The following is a 19,932-nucleotide window of genomic DNA, read 5'->3' as shown; positions in this document are numbered from 1 at the left end:
CTATTTTAGTTAACAACTTTTTTGAACCCAACATTCCAATTGACCACCATGCCATGACACAAAAAGTTGAATTAAGTCAAGGCCAATTTGCATTTCTTTGTCTTGTGGGGGTCAACAAACCCAGTCTTAAAAGGAGAAATCAAGAGAGAGATACCCATGCATTCAAAACCTCGTCTAACCGATGAAGTAATGGATTCCCACTAGGGCTGGCAAGAGAAATGTCTCACACATCAGATGCAACATTAGACCCTAATAATCACCATTATCGTCATCACTGTTACCTATTCATTCTACAACCTAACGTTGGATTCAACAACCTCATCACAGATCCAAAAATTCAACTACAAGGTATCTAGACATGGAGAATCTCCAGCATGAAAGGGTACCCCTATGACATAGGTGCAGCACAATCTCTCATGCAATTTCTAGCATTCATGTTACAGAGTACCGTAAAAAAAACAAAGAAAAATGGATACAAATAATGTAGCCTAAAGTGTTGGAAATATTCCGTGCGACAAACATGTCTTATGATGTAGATGAAACCTTAAAGGAACATTGTGGTAAAAGGGAAATCAAAACGTAAATAAAAGTAAAGGCATACCAACACAAATACTTCAGTTGGTTTCAGCTCCTCGGCATCTTGTTTTCATTTTATTGTGTAGCCTTGAAAATGCCTTCTGCGACCACCATATCACAGGTTCCCTTTAACAAAACTCAAAGAAACCACAATTACACTCTTTTAACTGCATGATACATCAGTTTATGATTTACAAAAGTGAAGTGAGGCAGGCTGATTGGTGTGGCAGGCATTTAATAATGCAACCTATCATCATTGTCGAAATTCAAGGACTCGATGCCCTTCAGAGTGGATTCATAGTTCTTTGTGTTTGTAGTAATGTTCCTACCAGAGGAAGACCGCTTAGGCTCTGAAGAACCAAGAGGCAAATTTCTCTGTCCGCTTGCGGTGGCCTTACGGAATAGTCTCGGGCTCGTGTCTGCAGTTCGAGGACGAGATAGATCAGAATTACTCCCATTGATCATTGCATCACGGCTGCTGGACACAGCAGGATGCCTTGATGATCCACTTGATCGTCCCAAAAACGTGGAACTAGATAGCTGCATAGGTTCAAGAATAATAGGTTACTGACATCAGACACTAAATGTTACCAAAAAAAAAAAAAAAAATCTCATAAGTTCAATGACACAGCATCATGTACTTTGAAGTTACACACAAATAGAGGAGCTAAGATTTACCAAACCATTTAAATCCATTCAACAAGAAATGTACTTAATTATTTGAAACAGGTCATATACGGACTTGTCAACCGAGAAGATCCCTTCCATGGATAGAAGTGACTTTGAAATCAGGAATTAGGAACAATGGAATGGGAACATTGCATTAGAACATAACTGATGGTGAAAATCTTGGAGAAACAGTAATCACGTAAATGGACAAGGAAAGCTTCCATAGTGAGTATGAAACCTATATAATAAGAGGTAAATCATTTCTGTAAGAGTTTTGAGATGATATAGGTCAAAATTTATCAGTGAATATGACTTCGGAACCATAGCCTCTTTGGCAGGTAGCACACTGATGTTCTACAATGGCAATCCGACTGGTATTGACCCCCCCCCCCCACAAAAAAAAAAAAAAAAAAAAAAAACCTACAAAGAAGATGTTGACTACAATGAAGACAACAATGAAGATGATGACATACTCCAATCGAATGGAAAAAAATAAATATAAATAAAGACACTCAGTTTAGTAGGAAAGCTGAATTCAGTTAGCAAAGCAATTATGCCAAGATAAGACAACATTTTTTATTCTAAACCAACAAACTAATTTAGCCTGAAATCAATTAGTTCTTGTTGGTGATTAGTCTAGAAAATTTGTGTACAGTATGCTCCAACCCATAGAAAGAATCTGAAAGAAAATTGGAACATAGAATCATTTGATGCTAAAACACAGCTCCCTTGCTTATAGCGGTACCGTTAAAGAACAGCATTATAGGATATTATATTGGCACAAATGACCGTGAAGGCTTGATTTTTCAAAATATTTACTTACAAGTCCCCTCACATGGAATACAGACCATAAAGGACAAATTATATTAAAAAATGTCCTCCTAAGGATATTTTGGAGGATTTTTTAATAAAATGCCTAAAACACTCCTTGAATCATCTTTTCACTTTAAAATTGTCTTAAAAAGTCTCTTCAAATCAGTTTTTACAACAACAACAACAAAAAATTTGATGAAATACCTCTCCACATATAAATATAAAAAATACTAGTATTAATTAAAATTGAAGACAGTTCCCTTGATCTTGGTCTTCTCTTATAATTAATGAAAAGTGTCCAACAAGATGACAAAAAAAAAAAAACCTGATATTTTTCCTTCCAAAACCAATTGTCTTTCAATCTTGCATGATATCGATGATGATGTGATCATCATCATCATACCATCTTCATCAACCCACCATGATATCATCATTCAATCTCATCATATTTATGATTATGATCATCACCACCACCATCATCATGATTTCATCATATTCATCCTAATTATATGATTATGTCATCATCATGACCAGCATCATCATCACATCTTAGTGGGTTGAAGATCATTAGGCTTGGAAAGTTTCAAAAAATATATATAAGGGCTTTTTGGTCATTTTCATAATTACTAAAGCAGACCAAGGTCATGGAGTATGCATAAAATTTTTAAATCTAGGGGCATCTCAAATACTCACCAAAATATGGTGGGCCACCTCTCAAATAAATGATGGTTCTTCCAAGCTATGTATAAGGGTAGTTTAGGTATTTTATAGAAAAAATCATTAAAAGATCCTCCTTAGTCTCATATTTTATAAAAAGTGTCCTAAACGGTCCATATCCGCAATGAGGGGACTTTTTGGTACATAACACCCCACTAATTCAAGAAATGCCTCTTTCTCAAGTACATTGGAACATGTAACCAATATAGAAGTAACAAATTTCATCAGCTAAGCATGAAACAGAAGTTGTTCCATGACACCACTAATGCAAGAAATGCTTACTTCTCCTGTACATTGGAAAGTGTAACAATATAGCAAGCCAAAAAAACGTAACATTCATCCACTAAGCATGAAACAGAAGTTCCTACATGAGCTATTTTATGCAACATAGCTTTTATCATCCTGACATTGCCAAAACCAAACTGACTTACCATGGCATCTTTGGTACCAGCTGAATCGCTTGCAACTGGACTTTTTAGCTTAGATAAGCTTCCAACATTTATACCTGCCACCGGGACCCTCCTACGAGAAGGATCAATCGACGACCAGCCTAGTTGTCTTCTTTCTTCACCACCTGGGACAAAGTTACAAAAGCGACAAGTATTAAACTCGTGGGGATGAAAGAGGAACACACATTCGTTCACCTAATGGTGGATGGAAACATAGTCACAAAAAAAGTCCTGTTCTTTTTGTTCTTTTTTTGAAAAAAGATGCATAAAAAATGCATTTTATTCATCTAGAGATAAATGTATAAAAACACATTTTCATGCCAAATAAATAAATAAATAAATAAAAAGAACAGAAAGAAAAAAAAAATTTGTTTTAGCTTTTTAATTGGGATTTAACAAATAATACAAGATTTGATGATTCAAAAACGTAGTGGCCATGGCTTCCACCCAAAAAGGGAGAGATCTTGAGTTCACACCCCCTCGTTAGCCACTCACAGGGATTTATCCTAGCTTACCTGGTATGTGTGGTTTGTGGGGCATTGCATGTACCGGGGGATTTGGGCAAGATATGGTGCTCTAAGAGGCCAGTTGCATTGCCATTGCTAGTCGAGCCTTGGGTCCAAACACCCCCGTCATACACAAAAAAAAAAAAAAAGAATCTAATTTAATGTGGGGTTAGACGATAATGTCTTAGTGTTATGGTTAATTTTTTAAATAGAGTTTTTTTTTTTTTTTTTCTAAAATGTCAAAAACTTAGAAGAAATGCCTAATATATTATATATAATACATTTTTTTCTTTTTATTTATGACATTTTCCCTTGTCGTTTTAAACCTGTACTCACAGACTAGGTGAGTATGGGTGGAATAAGATCAGGAAATGCAGGATGAATGCAAGCACCGTGAATAAAATACAGAAACGTCCAGAAAAAAAAAGTAGCTTCAGTTGAAGGATGCACAGAGAAGAAATTTCACATCCATGGAGCAAATGATAAAAGCATGCACGTGAAGAGAAAGTTTTTGTGATACAGATAAACCAAAAGAACCAAGTTTACATCCATGTACCATGATTGGATGCCAAATAAAGAACACATGCAGAAAGTTTGCACCCATGTACCATTATTAGATTCCATATGATCAATGAAGAAAAGAAAGAAAAAACGAAGTTCATAAATTACCTGTCTGTCTGTCAGCATTGGCAACAGCAGGGGCCATCCCAGAACTTGTACCAGCAGGTGCACCCTAAGAAATGCTAAGTCAATATTCAGACGCAATATTGTCAAGGAATCAAAATAAGTGAACCACAATAGTGCTACAAAATCCATTACAAGAGCACGTGCAGGAGGAGAGGCAATCTGAGATTGTTGATACTTCAAAATGGTCCAATCAAAAACATAATCAAACTGAAAACCTGCAAGGAAAACATGCAAAGATGAGGTTATAAAGGGAATAGATGTTTCTCCGGCAGAGATTGCTTGAAACTCAGAGAAGTGGCACTAGACATTCATACCATAAGTATAAAAGAGTTGAAAAACTCACCTTCACGAATAAAAAGGTCACGGAATATTCTTTTCAGATAAGCAAAATCTGGCTTATCATCAAATCGTAGTGATCGACAGTAATGGAAGTATGACGCAAATTCTGTAGGATAACCCCGACATAAAGCCTGACAAGAAGATGGTCAACTTGCCAGTTATGATTCCCTCGAACATGCAAACCATGCTGGGTAAGATCCAAATTTATATTCAAACATAAATTACCTCAATTGATGTAGAAACCTTTTTCTCACTAATTTTCTCATACTTCTGTTTTTTGGTTCCTGCTTTCAGTCCCTGCCAAGGAAGACTACAGAAAGAACAAGCCAAAACTAAACAAATGACAGAGATCAGTGAATCTTAATGAAGCAGGTCTGGCAAGATACACCCACCTTCCTCTTAGGAAGTACATAAGAACATATCCGAGAGATTCTAAATCGTCCCTCCGGCTTTGTTCTGCAATCCAAGATTGAAAAAATAAATAAATATACAAGCTCAACAGTAGGACTTGAGCCAAATGATCCAAATAAGTAGCTGAATGTTGTACGATAACAACCGTTGACTGGTAATAAAATGCTTTGTGGACTGACATTTGCTCAAGAAGCCTACGACCATAAAAGGTATATAACTTACCAATGCCAAGGTGCGTGTTCATGCTTGCATATCGTGCGGTTCCAGTCAAATTCTTATTTTCCCTGCAGTATTCACCAAATAAACTTGCTTTGGTTTACACAATCCTAAGAAGTATATAAACAAGAAAAAGAAAAAGAAAAAGAAAATAAAAGAGAGAGAGAGAGAGAGGTTATTTTATTATATATATATATATATATATATATATATATATATATATGGGGGGCGTTCAATGGCCAACTTTTTAGCAAACTTTTTGGCAAAACATTTTTCAAAACATGAGTTAGAGGTTTTGGAATGGGCTGATTTTTGGTGAGGATGATCTCTATGGTGAGGAGATCATCATCACCAAAAATCAGCCCATTCCAAAACTTCTAACCCCATCAAAAACAGTTTACAAAAAATGGACGGTCCACGATTTTTCAACTGGTAAACATGGGTTAGAAGTTTTGGAATGGGCTGATTTTGGTGAGGATGATCTACTCACCGTAGAGATCATCCTCACCAAAAATCAGCCCATTCCAAAACCTCTAACCCATGTTTTGAAAATGTTTTGCCAAAAAGTTTGCCCTTGAACGCTACCCTATATATATATATATATATATATATATATATAGGGTCTTGTTCGGGGGACATCGTGGGAGACAAAATTCGTCCTATATGGCTTAAAAATTTTGGATTGGGCTGATTTTTTGTGAGGATGATCTCTATGGTGCGGATATTATCCTCACAAAAATCAGCCCAATCTGAAACTTTTAACCCCATCAAAAGGGGTTTAGAATCATGGACCGTCAATTTTTTACCATTAATTTGTCAACCATTTTTTATGGGGTTAAAAGTTTCAGATTGGGCTGATTTTTTGTGAGGATGACTCACAAAAATAACCCCAATCCAAACCTTTTAAGCCAGATAGGATAAATTTTGTCTCCCAACGTTGTCTCCATAACGATTGTTTCTTGTTAGAACCTTGATTTTTGTCAATCCCGAGATTTTGATGTGTGTTGAGTCTATATACATTGGAAGATACACGATGACACGTGGAAAACATGTGAAGACACTGACGAAGACACATTCAGAATTCGACCAATTGTGTGCATAACAGGATTTGGACCACCCAGACCATCCCGACACACTTTAGATGAACTTTGATTTGAATCAAATAGGTATACCCATCACCCCGATCAAAGTTAAAACATGCCAAAACCTCTGGTATGAGGTTCTCTCGGCAACTGCTAGAGGTGGCAACTCCAGCCACCGCCAGAATTGGCATTTCCAGAGCACTAACGATGGTAGAAGGCTGATTCTGGGGGTGCCACCCCCAGTATGTTGTGGGTGCCACTGTCAACTTCCAAAGGTTCCACCGATAGTGTCCTACTGTCATATTTTTTACCATTGAACCTCTGACGGTGCCACCGCCAATTTGATAATAACACCGACAAAAAGTCGTTGCCCAACTAATTTCTATATATTTGAAGCATTTAGCTTTGTTTGGTCTTTGATCAACAGTTGATTATTTGAGCTCCCAAGCCTCCTATATACCTTGAAGCATCCTTAACCTCTATGAGAGCCTAGCATTAGTTGAACCCACCTTCTATCTCTCTAGACCTCTCATTTGATCTCACTTCCACCATCAAACCTTCCTTTGCACACACATTTGTAGACTCTAGGAGCAAGGAGCAAAATGAGAAGACAGACGGAGTGAAAACAAGGGCTTAAAGAACTTAAGAGCTTGATTGGAAGATCTGTCAGTTGAGTCGTCCTTGTAAATTTGATTTTAATTTCAAAACCTTCTATTGGAGTTTCTTGGTTTTGCATGGTCAAAAACCAAACACTTGCTTAAGTCTAGGACTATTATCAAGTGACAAGGTTTTGAGTTTCTTTAGGATAAAACTCATATTTTGAGTAGGTGCTACCTCAATCAGACAAGAAGGTTTTGTGATTTAGCCTAAGGAAAAATCTCAATGTAAGGTTTGAGGTGAACCTAAAACCTCTTTGATTAGTGAACACCAAGACCTTGGGGTAGGTGATCTTGGGAGTGGATGTAGGCAAGTTGCCAGATCATTATAAATCTTGCATCTCTTATTTCATTTATGCTCTCACAATATCTTATACTCAGATGATAAGTATGTCATGAATGCTTGTGCCATGAATGTCATGTTTTGAATGCTCATATTCTAGTGTATTACTATTGTTTTAGAAACTTGAGACCTTGATTGCTTTGGGACTTCGTGAATAGCTCTAGGTGACTTAAATTTGTCATTTGACTTACCTAGAGAAATTAGGTGTTTTAAAAGAAAATTTTATTTGTCCTATTCACCCCTCACTAGGACTAAACATGGTATAAAGCCCGCAATTTCAATTAGTATCAGAGCAGGTTATTCTCGAAAGGTCAAGCAACCTTGAGTTGATCCAAGATGCTTTGAATCATGTCTAAGCCCGATAAGTGGTCCTCATCTCGTCCTCCTATTTGTGATGGCTCAAAATATGCATTTTGGAAAACTAGAATGATGATGTACATCAATTCTTTGAGTCGTGATATATGGAACATAATAGAAGAAGGGTGGGAATCACCCATCAACATCATTGAAAAAGATGGTGCCTCCATATCAGGTCCCAAAGCCATCAAATAAATGGACCGAACAAGAAAAGACTAACAGTTGCAACAATTTTAAAGCACTTAATGTTGTACACACTGCTATAACCAAATATGAATTTCAAAAAATATCCACCTGTTTGTTTGCAAAACAAGCTTGAAAAATCCTAGAAACTGTACATGAGGGCACCAACGTAGTTAAGAAATCAAACTCCAACTCCTTAGTACTCGATTTGAAAACATTAGAATGGAAGAAAATGAGAACATCCAGGAATTCTATGCTAAACTTAGTCACATTTGTAATTCCATGTTCTGTCTAGGAAAACTTGTTCCATAAGGTAGGATTTATGCCAAAATTCTTAGATCCCTACCTAAGAGGTTCGCCGCTAAGATAACCTCAAATGAAAAATACTGAGATGTGGAAACCATAATGGTTGAAGAACTCGTTGGTTTGCTCACTACATTTGAGATCCATCTAGCAGGTCCTCCTTCAAAAGGGAAGACAACGGTCCTAAAGACCTCTTCCTCCAAGCCATTCTCTAAACAAGCAAAACAAGTGTCATCTCAATCTTCCTCCCAAACTCATTAATAAAACTGTTGTTGAGGAAGATGATGTGAGTGACCTGGACGATGAAAACATGGCTTCAATGGCGTCAAAATTCAAAAATTCTTTTAGAAGAAGGATCAAATAGTTTCATTAAAAGAAGTAATCATGTTGACAAAAGGCATCCCACTGGTAAACCTCTAACTGTGTGGAGGCATTGGCCATTACTCCACAGTTTGTCCCTCAAAGCCTAGAACAACTGGTTCCCCAAAACCTAGGTTCAAGGGTAAAACCATGGCTGCAATAAAGTTAAATACACATGCCAAACTCATCAAGTGCTCAACCATTGCCTTGAAGTGCAGAAAGTTTAAAGGGAAAATCCATTAAGATGGTAATGTGACAAAGTTGCATATTGATGCAAACCAAAGGTGGGACTGAAGGTACAACTGCTATTACAATGGTGTAGTGAAGCTAAGACATCAGATATGGGAAAGTTGGGAAGAACCAAACTCTGCCCACAACCTTTAGAAGAGAAGCTCTTAGCTCTCTCTACATAACAATGGTGGTTGGGACTTGGAAGGTTGTTATTCTATCCAAACCTTCTTGTTGTGATGGGTGGAAATCTATACTTACACCAAACAAGGGGCAGGCCCTGTGCTCACTTTTCACAGTAAAAAAACTCTCAAGCTTTCTTTCTATTCTCTTCACAAATTCAACAAAAGCTGACTCTACTCTAAAATATGACTCTACAGTGAAGTGCTAAACCTATTGCTAATCTTGGCTATTAGTTCCCCCAGATGGATACAAGCCACCCATTACAAATATGGATCTACCCACCCATTACAAAGATTCCCTTCAAAATTGCAAAAGCAATCCCACACAACTATTCTTAGTTCTATTACTAAATGGAGCGCTACCAAACCAAATTTAGATGGTGCAACAGATAAGACCACTGGATGTCAATTCGCACAAAATTTGTCAAATAAGTCTGTCACAGTGAGAACTCAAAAGTCACAGCTAGTTATTTTCCAACTTTCCTTTCTAATTTTTCCAAGCAAGCTAATTATTTTGGTTTTTAAGATCAAACTAAGCTTTGTGGCTAAATTTTAAAGGGCTAAATTGGGCAGACAACAAACTTCATTAAAGTGAAAAAACCATCATTTTCTTTATAGATAAATGATTCATTTATTGAGCTTGCTACAAAAGATTACAAAAGCAAGAAAGAAAAATAGGGTAAAACACATATTTCCTAATCACAAAACCATGTCGTAAGAGTTCATACAGCATAAACCATCCCACCTAAAAGGAAAACCCTCAAAGAAAACTCATCATATTCCTTGAAAACATTACTCCAAAAGAAAGTATACCTCAAAGTGTTAATAATCACTTCCTGAATTGTGTTCTATTTTCCCTTCAAAGGCCCAGTTGTTCCTCTCTCTTGAAATATGGTCCAACATACCGCAAAGAGATTCATTCTCCACAAGATCTTTTCTTTCGGGAAAAAAAGGCCAAAGAAATCCATGAATGAAGTAATAACGAAATGGACGATGGAAAAACCCAAAGAATTTTGAACCAGGAGAAAAGATAGGACCAAATTTTCAATGAAAATGGGCAATGGATGAGAATATGATAAGCATCTTCCCCACTAGGCTTGCTCAGAAAACAGAAATTTATCACAACAACGTCCCCCGAGAGGATTTATATAAGGTAAGGATTCTCTTCAAAAGAACTGGTCAAATGAAGAATGCTACTTACTTCGGAAGGAAATTCTGGACCCCATACCGCAAATGTCAGGAAAGGAGATTGGAAACAAATATGAAAAGTCACCGTCTCGAGGCATGTTCCATATCCTTTGGTTTTCCTCTGGGTTTATGCATGTGAGGAACATGTAGTTAATGAGATTAATGATTTGATTAACCTCCCAATAACTAAAATTTCTTCTAAAACCCAAGTTCCAGGATGGTACTGATTCTTCCCGAATCATGAAACTCTCTATTGAATGCATCTTTCTAAACACCCTAAAGTTATGTGTCTTGTCCTTTCAGTATAATCATTAGAGCAGTGCTACGGATGCCACTTCCCCCGCCTCATAGCCAGTCCCCATGTTTGTAATTTTAAACTGAGTAAAGTTACTTTGACCAGCCCAATTGTGCAACTCAATTGGAGGGTCCATTTGATTGTTCTCATCAGAAGCCCATAAGATTCTATTTGACTACTAAATTCTAAAGTGAGACTCAATCTGGTTATTACATGTCCAAGTTGTTTTTAGTAGGCCCATTATTTGGCCATTTTTTGATAGTTTTGGGAGACTGTTAGTTCATGTAGTAAGAAATCTTCTAGCTTTGTCTCTCCCCATGCCCTTTGATTTACATCTCTATTTATCTATCCACTCTCACATTTATTCTCTGTTGTTATATCCATAGTTTAAAATATCGGTTTGTCTCATAATGTTTCGTATGAAACATTTTGGGTTTTTGAAAAAATGAGACAAAACATGTTTGATCCGAAAATATCAAAAATCTCGGTCATTTTTCTAAAAAATCAGAGAAGAAAGTGAAAAAGGGGAGAACAGAACAAGGAATGAAGAAAAAGATCTGGAAAATCAAAGAAGAAAGTGGGAAAGGGGAGAGAAGAAGAAGGGAGAGAGAAATCTGGGCAAGGTTGCCAGAGTTACACCACCTCCTCCTCCTCCTCCCCCGCCCCTACCTCCTGCTCCTCTTCGTCTTCATCTTCCTCTTATTTTTCTTCGGTTTTTATTTTACCATCTTTTCTTTATAAAAAAAAGTTCAGCTTTTTAAAGAAAAACTGCTCTTGACTTTAGTCTTCTATGAACGATTAAGTCTATTTAAGTAAAACCCCCCATATGTTCATTAATATTTGAAAAACCCTCTGTGTTTCAAACTGATAATATACCCCTTTGATCACAGTCATCTATGAAAGACTTTACTTAAAAGGGTAATTTAATGTTTTGAGTGTATCAAATGTTTCGATATGTTTCGGTTTCGTTTCGGTTTTTTAAGAAACCAAAACATTGGATCGAAACGAGATTTTAAACCATGGTTATCAACTCAGAACCCCGGATAAGACTTATTCACCCAGCCGTGTAAACGCAATACCCCAAACCTAACTTCAAGCCCTCTTTAGCCATCCCAATACCATATTCCAAAACATTTTTAAAGCCTTGTAGCAGACCTCATCAAATCATAACCCAGACTGTTTCTGCACCAACCCAGAAATTGTTTAAACCATTAGTCATGTTGCTACTTTTTACCCCATTGAACAAAATTACCCAAGTCTGATTTCCATCAACTAGAAACCTAATGCAGAACCATACATATTGTTCTCAGCTTCATACAGGTCCTATAATCTAACTGCTGCCCATAGGTCAGTTCCAGTTGTGTTTTCAACCCTTAGATTAATTCATCATAACATTAAATTTAGGGAGAAATGTTTTGGTTGTACTACGTCAATAAAGATCATGTGGAATTTGACCAGCATAGTTAGCCCATACAAGGAGTGGAAAAAAGAAAGAAAGAAGAAGCAAACAAACAAACAAATGAATAACTTTTCACATACAAAAAAGCCCAAAGAAAGAAGCACGGAAGACCAGATTCATATGAATAATGTCAATAGTTCAAACTACTTCAAACCTTTAAGTTTAAAAAACTGCATATCTTCCAAAACATAAGCAAGAAGCATAACCATTAATAATTTAATCCCACTTACCTATATGGAATATGTTGGTGGGTTGAAGTATCTCTGTACTTCTTGGCCAGACCAAAATCAATGACATATACCTACATGTGAGTCCAATACAACATAAGAGTTATATCAAAATAGCTCAGGAGAATGAAGACATCCAAGCTAAGATGAAACTAAAACCTGATTTGCACGTCTCCCCAGGCCCATAAGAAAATTGTCTGGCTTGATATCTCGATGTAGGAAAGATTTGGCATGAACAAATTCAATTCGATTGATCTGCCAGAAACATTGAGAAATCAGAAAATGGAGAAAGTAGCAAGGAAGGTAGACAGTACAGTAGTGAGCACACAATTGATTGGACACCTACCATCTGATCTGCAAGCATAAGAACGGATTTCAGAGACAGTTTCCGACTGCAGAAATTGAATAGATCTTCAAGACTAGGTCCAAGTAAGTCCATCACAAGAACATTATAGTCTCCTTCAACACCAAACCATCTCACATTTGGAATTCCAGCTGCCAAAGTTGAAAATAGATGCAAACAGAAAAATACAATAAACAAATGAACACAGGAACTTGTAACAAAATAATTGTCAATGACATAATATGAAGATTCTCATTACTTCCTCCCTGTAGGATTCTGTACAACTTTGATTCATATAACAATTGGGGATGCTTAGTCTTGACATTTTCCTGAAAAAAAAAAAGAAACATGGTCTTAGCAATTCAAGCAGAAATGACATTTAGTGTCACTTGCAAAAAAATAATTAAAACAAGCATCGGATCCCATGTCATTGCTAAAGGATATGTTTCTCGCATCTAGCATAGGTTCAATTCATGGTTAAAGCTAAAAAAAGGATTGCTGAATTTGCCAATTCATACACCTACATAGTTGTCACTAAGCATCCATCATTTGAGTACTCCATGTCATCTAAAGTTCAATTTTTATTTTTTTTTGAAGCAAGCGGTTTAGTGGTTAATAATTAGAAGGTGAAGCCGCGCTTTGAACCCAAGTCGTGGTATCAACACTCACAGACTTTATCCAACTTAGCAAGCAGGTACCTTCATCTAAGGTTCAATTCTTTTATAAGAAAGTGGGTTAGTGTCTAGCAATTAGAAGGTGAAGGCAGGCTTTGAACCCATTTCTAGTTTTCCATGGTTAAAAATCTTGTATTGTTTTAATGTTTCAGTTTTCTCAACCACCAAAACGATAGTGATACATTCCAATATATTATCGATAGATTCAAAACACATCTCTCAGAATGTCATCAGTTTAAAAACACAAGGATTTACCAAAACATGGAGGGGGTCTCTCTCTCTCTCAGACGAAAACAGAATTGAAACAATGAATATTTTGATTCTTTACCTGTATCATTTCGGAATATTGAAACACTGATATATTTTGATACAAAACTATATTTTAAAGCTTGGTGGTATCAACACTCGCAAACTTTGACCAACTTAGCAAGCAGGCCCTTTATCTAAAGTATAATTTTTTTTTAATGCTCAATGTGTTTGTGGGCTTGTGTTCTGCCTAGAGATGTGCTTTTAAAAGCACAAGTATTAAACAAAATTATAGATTCTTGGCAGACAATGGCACTTGAAAAGCAGGTAACACCGCCACAGGCATAAATATTTGAATGGAAAATAAATAATTCTTCAAAATCAAACAATCTAAAACCTCAATTGTTGGTCAGTGTTATAATCAAAACAAACAGATAATAAAAATGGAAGAAACCTAACCAATTAACAAGAGAAGACAAACAAGTTCAGATTTTTCTGAGTAAAATTGGGAAAAAAATTAAAAAAACAAGTACTTACGAGCTTAATGGCGACCTCTTCATTTGTTTGAGTATTAGTACCTGAAAAAACAGCTCACTCACCAATTACAATTCCCAAAAAAGAAAAAAAATCATAAATTAACACAAAAAAATCAAAATTAGAAGCAAAAAAAAAACAAACGAACCCAAATAGATTTCCCCGAACGACCCGCTACCGATCTTACGACCGAGCCGGAACTTGTTCCCAACACGAGGCTCCATCAAACAAAACTAAAGATCACAATCAAAACTGATACGTTTACTCCAAATTTGAACCCTAATTTACAAAAAAAATCACTCTCCAACGATTCAACCTCTCCGATTATTCGAATACAGAAACCTAATTCGGTCGACGCTCATCGCCTCGAGAAACAATCAATTGTACCAAATAAGATCACAGAAATGTTTGTGGGATCAATTGAGAGAAGGTTGGAGAGGTACCAATTGAAATCCAAACGAAGAGATTTCGATGGAGATCTAGGGTTTCTCTTCTGGAGTTAGGTTTACGGAGGTTTTGATTGCAGGAGAATATTGAGGTATAAAGAAGAAAGATGAAGAGAGAGAGAGAGAGAGATGCCACGTCATCACGTTTGATCCATTCGAAGCGGACTTTTTAGAACCGACAACCTGGTGGAGTTTTTTTTTTATTGATTTAGATATTCTCCTCCATCTTTTGGTGAATACTTGAAATACCCCTATGTTTGAAACTGCTGTCAAACTCCCTTAGCTCCATCTACTTCAATAATGACCTAAATGCCCTCATCTTCAACCTCAAATAAATAAATAAATGAGTCATGGTAATAATTTAAGGGTGTCAATGGATAGTCGAAATTTCGAATCCGATTAGAATTCAAATTCGAAAAATCGAATATTATTCGAAAATTTTGGATATTGGATTCGGATAGTTTTATATATTCGAATCCTTATCAGATACGGATTCAGATATTAATGTATTGAATCCGATAATATCTGATTCGAAATAATATATAATATATTTTATTTATTTAATATATAAATAGTATAATATATTGTAAGTTTTTTTTAATAATGAAAAAACAGTTGGATAAGGATAAATGATGCATATTTTACTTAGATATTTGATTTATATTATATTTTATATATATTTTTTAAAATTGAATCAAGTTGAATTAGAAATATAAGTGGGAAGATACTTTAATATATAAATACTTTAAATAATAGAGAGACTTGGAGCCTTAAGAGATCATTTTATATTATGGTCTTTACATTGCAAGGAAAAGAAGACATTAGTTTATAGAAGTCTTCTTTGAGGATTTCATGGGGGACTTACGTAGATTTTCTTAGACATTTGGGTTGGTATGGTTTCTCTCTTTTATACTCTTTTTGTTGGTTTCCTTGACCATATTTAATATAAGTTGCATTTACCTATATAAAAGAAAAAATGTCTTTTTAACATATGTCCTAAGGGCACACGTTAAAGTGCAATAAATACACTTTGAAAATTGGATTTTGTTCTGAAGATACCCTTTAAAATTTTCTGTTTTTTAATCAAAATGCCCTCAGATGTTTATTTCCAATGTCTATTTATTGCACTTTAACGTGTGCCCTAACGTTAATATAAAAAAAAAAAATCTCCAAAAAAACAAGAAAACAAGACAATAATCTGTGTACACGAGGAATGATGGTGCATACAATGAATGTCTTCAAGTTTGCCATATTCATATCCCCTTCACATGTGATACCATACAAACTCTTTATTTTTTTCTTCAACTTAGATGTTGAAGATAATGAGTGTTTTAATTTATTTTTATTTTGTTGGAGGTCTATCAAAGGGTTTGGAAAGAAGTTGAAAATATGGGTATTTTGGTCATTCCAGATAATCTTTCTGAGAAGAATGCATTCAAGGATGTGTAATAAGTTTTAAAATCCAATGAGAGAGAGAGAGAGAGAGGAATGGGCTAAGATTGAAGGACTTAGCCCGGGCCCAGCCTAACATTTTGGCCCAACTAAAAATCTAAATTTAAACCAAATTAAATCAAATTCGCCACCTCAAATAAAACTCAAGGTTGGGTTGGGCCCACACCTCTGGACCTACATTTTTTATTTTAATCTTATCTTTGGTTCTTAATATGATGATAATTGATAACCACTTGATAAAATAAAATAAAAAAGTCTAAACATGATAGATGTGGATAGAAAGACACACATCCCTCCACTTTTTGGTGAATATATGAAAACACCCATATTTTGAAACTGATGACATGTCCTTTGACTTTTGTTTACTTTGGAAGACTAGTATAAAATTACATAAACACCTCCTACCTGTAATTTCTTCCCAAAAACCCTTGACTTTTCTTAAAAAAATCCATCATTTTTAAGCCCTTCAACCTCTAGGCTAAATAATTTTTCATCTATTCAATTCACCATCTCCAACCTCTTGTTATTTTTTGATAGGTTTATTGTTATTTTAATATTGCATGGTATTTCATACGTTTTGATCCCATGAATATCTCCCAATATGCAATAAAATAAGTCGGGGGGGGGGGCTACTTAGTTTTGAATACACAACTCGACATAAGAAAACCCTTGTCACTAGTTTTACCGTTAAGTCAACAGATCATCTTAATTAGTAAAGAAGAATATTAATAAGTAGGGCCAATTAGCTTTCTGGATGAATTGATAGCAAATTAGTACTGGTCCAATGAGAAATTTAATGGTACCTAGCACATGAAAGACATGGACCAATTGAGGCATCAAATCTAACAAACGTTGAAGGATGGCATATTGAATAAGTCTTCGTTAACAACTACCTCTTATTGAAAATGAGTCTTGACATGCCATGATCAAGGTTGACTAAAGGGACAATAAAAACTCATGTAAATAGGGGGACTTTGTAATAGCCAAAGACATTCATTGTATGCACCATTGAACTCCACCATTTCATTGCACTTAAAAAACTGTCGAAAAGAGAGCTGATTTTTAATCTTGGAGATGGTTAATCATGAGAGAATTACATTAGGAGGTGAGAAAACATTTTCCCTCTCGAAAGAGAAATTACTTTGGGCGAGAGAACTCATTTTGAAGGGAACTGTACAATCGTACATCCAAAAATAACGTTCTTTAGGAAAATAATTTTTCACCAATTTTTCATGAACAATCATACATACAATAAAGTTTTATAGCCTAGGAAACTTTACCAATTAAATCAAGGATTGAAGATGTTGGGTTTTGATTGGGAGTTGGACAATCAAGAGTTTTGGGAAAATAAACAATAATTCCTTGGGGCCACTCACGAGCATGCACTCTCACTTACTCAGTGCGTGTGGTGTGCGGGAGTTGTACGTGCCTGGGGGATGGGACCCACACACCTTGGCCCAGCCTCTGAGTGTTCCAGTCCCACTAGTCAGATGTAAGTTCAAATACCACGTCATCAAAAAAATTATTATAACAACATATGAATCAAAATTTGTATCCTAAGAGTTGAAGATGATGGACTTTTGGGTAAAAAAAAATCAAGAGTCGTGATAATATGACGCCCCCCTCTGACACTCGCCCCCATCACATAACTATAGATCATTTGCCTCAGGATACACAAGAAAAAGATTTATGGTTATGTGTATCCTGAGGCAAATGGTCTACGGTTCTATGACCGAGGGAGTAGGTGGGCGTGTGTCAAGGAGGGGCATCAAAAAATCATTAGTGAAAAATCCATGGACTTTAGTAAGAGGTTGTCGATAAGGGCATTTTTGGTCATCTCTTCCGTAAGACCTTAGTCAAGAGGGTATGCCAATTTACCCTCTTTTTATTGGTCTTTGAAAATTGAGACCTCTTTTAACCAAATCAGCTAACATTTAGTTTTTCAAAGACTTAGTGGCATCACCCTTTCTTAATATGTGTGATTAAAGAAAAAATCATTTGCTCACATGGGAAGTCATTTACTCATTATTGTTAAATATTTTTTTTCTTGTAACTCATGTTAAATATATTAGATCTTCCAAATACAATAATGTGTGAGGTGAATTAAAGTCAACAAATAACATTCTAGACCTCATAAATTTGAAATGGTCTTAGTCAAGGATAAGTCTAGACATCTCATTCACATTGGCGGAATGTAGAAGCGGGTAGGCCGCTTCAAAATTTCAAAGGAACCCTCCTCGTTCCAAGACAAGTGGTGTTTTCAATTTATTTTATGCCCTTAATTTTTGTCAAATACCTCCTTGGAAATGACACGTGTGATCCAATCCAGAGGATTCCTTCAAAATTTTGAAGTGGCCTATCAGCTTCGAAGTTTTTTTTTTCTCCATAAGATGATCTAGACTTGGTCATTGAAGTAAATGGTTTCAAACTTGCATGTGGAATTCGCTTAATAGTGTGAGATTTTGTGAAGATCTATGATTCCCCCTTTAGATACCCCAAATTTCCCATGCATTGAAGATCGAAGATTAAGAGTTTAAAAAAAAAAAAACAAACAGAGGGTAAAGGGGGGGGGGGGGTCATAGACCTTTGTCATTCTAAATAATAAAAAAATCTCTCTTTTGGAAAAGTTTGCAATCATGCAAAATAGATTTCAATAAGGCAAAATTAGGTTTCAATAAAGCAAAATTAGAAGGAAGGCCTCACATGAGATCAACTTCCTCTTCCACATTAATAGACCTTTGTCATTCTAAATAATAAAAAAATCTCTCTTTTGGAAAAGTTTGCAATCATGCAAAATAGATTTCAATAAGGCAAAATTAGGTTTCAATAAAGCAAAATTAGAGGGAAGGCCTCACATGAGATCAACTTCCTCTTCCACATTAATAGAAAAAAATGCTATTAAAACAGTTGTAGAACTGAAAATTTGTGCCAGAAAGGTTTTCTGGGCGATTCCAATTGGAATAAGACCAATTTGAACTCGGTTTCATATATACCAAAAATCCCAATAATCCGTAAGAGTAATATAGGTGCTATGGCCAAAGGAAGGCATATATGTTAGTCTCGACAACTAGTTAGGAACCGAAGCTTCCCAAGATGTATCTCTCAAACCAGATATCTAAATAGGTGGGTTCTTTTTGTCGTAGAACCACTAAGAAGTTAGTTGTTGCTCATAAAATATTTCCTCGAACAGAGCTGATTTGATTGGTTTTTTTTGGTTTTTTTGGTTAAAATTTAATTTCAAGTAGGTCCAAAAACATGATTTTTTGCTTTTGCATCCCAATTTTGATTTGCTGCATTTTTGCTAATTGTCTAACATAAAATGGACTTGCTAATAGATTTTCCACACTAATGGAACTAATCTAAGACCTAGATCCAAAATTGAGAAGAGTTCTAGCATGGAGCTTTACTTCTATCTTGACTTTTTTTCTTTTTAAATCTAATTGATGAGGAGAAGAGGATGCCTAACAACTTCCTCACCCTTTAATCGAATCCCCTTATTTAGATCTTTCAGTTTCATTGAGTGAGTCAAAATTTCATTAAAACAAGCTTTCAAGGGAAAATTAATTCAAGATGACCATTCACACCTAATGAACTCAATGGATGGTAGTGACTCCTCATTTCCGGTAGTATGAGATTTCTCGAGTCAAAAACCATATAGCTACACTCCTTATATTTTCAAAATAGTAACATGCCCCTTGACCTCATTTTTCACTCGTATTCCCCCCCCCCCCCCCCCCCCCCCCCCGAACTTGAACTCATGACCTAAAAGTTGCTTTGCAATATGTCAAACCAACTTAGCCATGGGTCTAAACTGGTCATCTTCAAGGTGTTGAATTTGATGACGATGACATGATGTGATGATGGCATTCCACATTTTGGTAAATATTTGAGATACCTCCTAATGTTTTCAAACTGATGACATGACCTCATTGACCTTGATCTTCTCTTATAAATTAATGAAAAGTGACCTCAATGCCCTTATTACCATCGT

At 35.8% G+C, this 19,932-nt stretch overlaps 1 protein-coding gene across 1 annotated transcript; it reads right to left on the bottom strand.

Moving 5' to 3' along the window:
- Nucleotides 1-262: 262 nt before the first annotated feature.
- LOC147410479 (casein kinase 1-like protein 2) lies at nt 263-14,587 on the bottom strand. Its single transcript, XM_086435855.1, has 14 exons — nt 14,192-14,587; nt 14,047-14,087; nt 12,849-12,918; nt 12,593-12,741; nt 12,406-12,501; nt 12,250-12,320; nt 5,390-5,451; nt 5,149-5,212; nt 4,982-5,066; nt 4,761-4,887; nt 4,550-4,632; nt 4,400-4,463; nt 3,207-3,349; nt 263-1,116 (listed from the first exon to the last, which is right to left on the bottom strand). The coding sequence occupies exons 1-14, from the start codon at nt 14,265-14,267 to the stop codon at nt 811-813; spliced, it is 1,437 nt and encodes a 478-aa protein (XP_086291981.1). The 5' UTR covers nt 14,268-14,587; the 3' UTR covers nt 263-810.
- Nucleotides 14,588-19,932: the final 5,345 nt, after the last annotated feature.

This window comes from Akebia trifoliata, chromosome 1, assembly GCF_017979445.1.
Source record: "Akebia trifoliata isolate Shusen 1 chromosome 1, ASM1797944v1, whole genome shotgun sequence".
NCBI classification, from domain to species: Eukaryota; Viridiplantae; Streptophyta; class Magnoliopsida; order Ranunculales; family Lardizabalaceae; genus Akebia; species Akebia trifoliata.
The sequence above is the reverse complement of the archived record's forward strand: the minus strand, read 5'-3'. Positions and strand labels throughout refer to the sequence as shown.

What these genes read in the sequence shown, in the direction of transcription:
- LOC147410479 (XM_086435855.1), bottom strand. Translation starts at nt 14,267, where the DNA reads ATGGAGCCTCGTGTTGGGAACAAGTTCCGGCTCGGTCGTAAGATCGGT. An exon ending in AAGAGGTCGCCATTAAGCTC is followed by an intron (nt 12,919 to 14,046) that starts GTAAGTACTTGT and finishes TTTTTTTTTCAG; the next exon opens with GAAAATGTCAAGACTAAGCA. An exon ending in TGACCTTTTTATTCGTGAAG is followed by an intron (nt 4,633 to 4,760) that starts GTGAGTTTTTCA and finishes TTTTCCTTGCAG; the next exon opens with GTTTTCAGTTTGATTATGTT.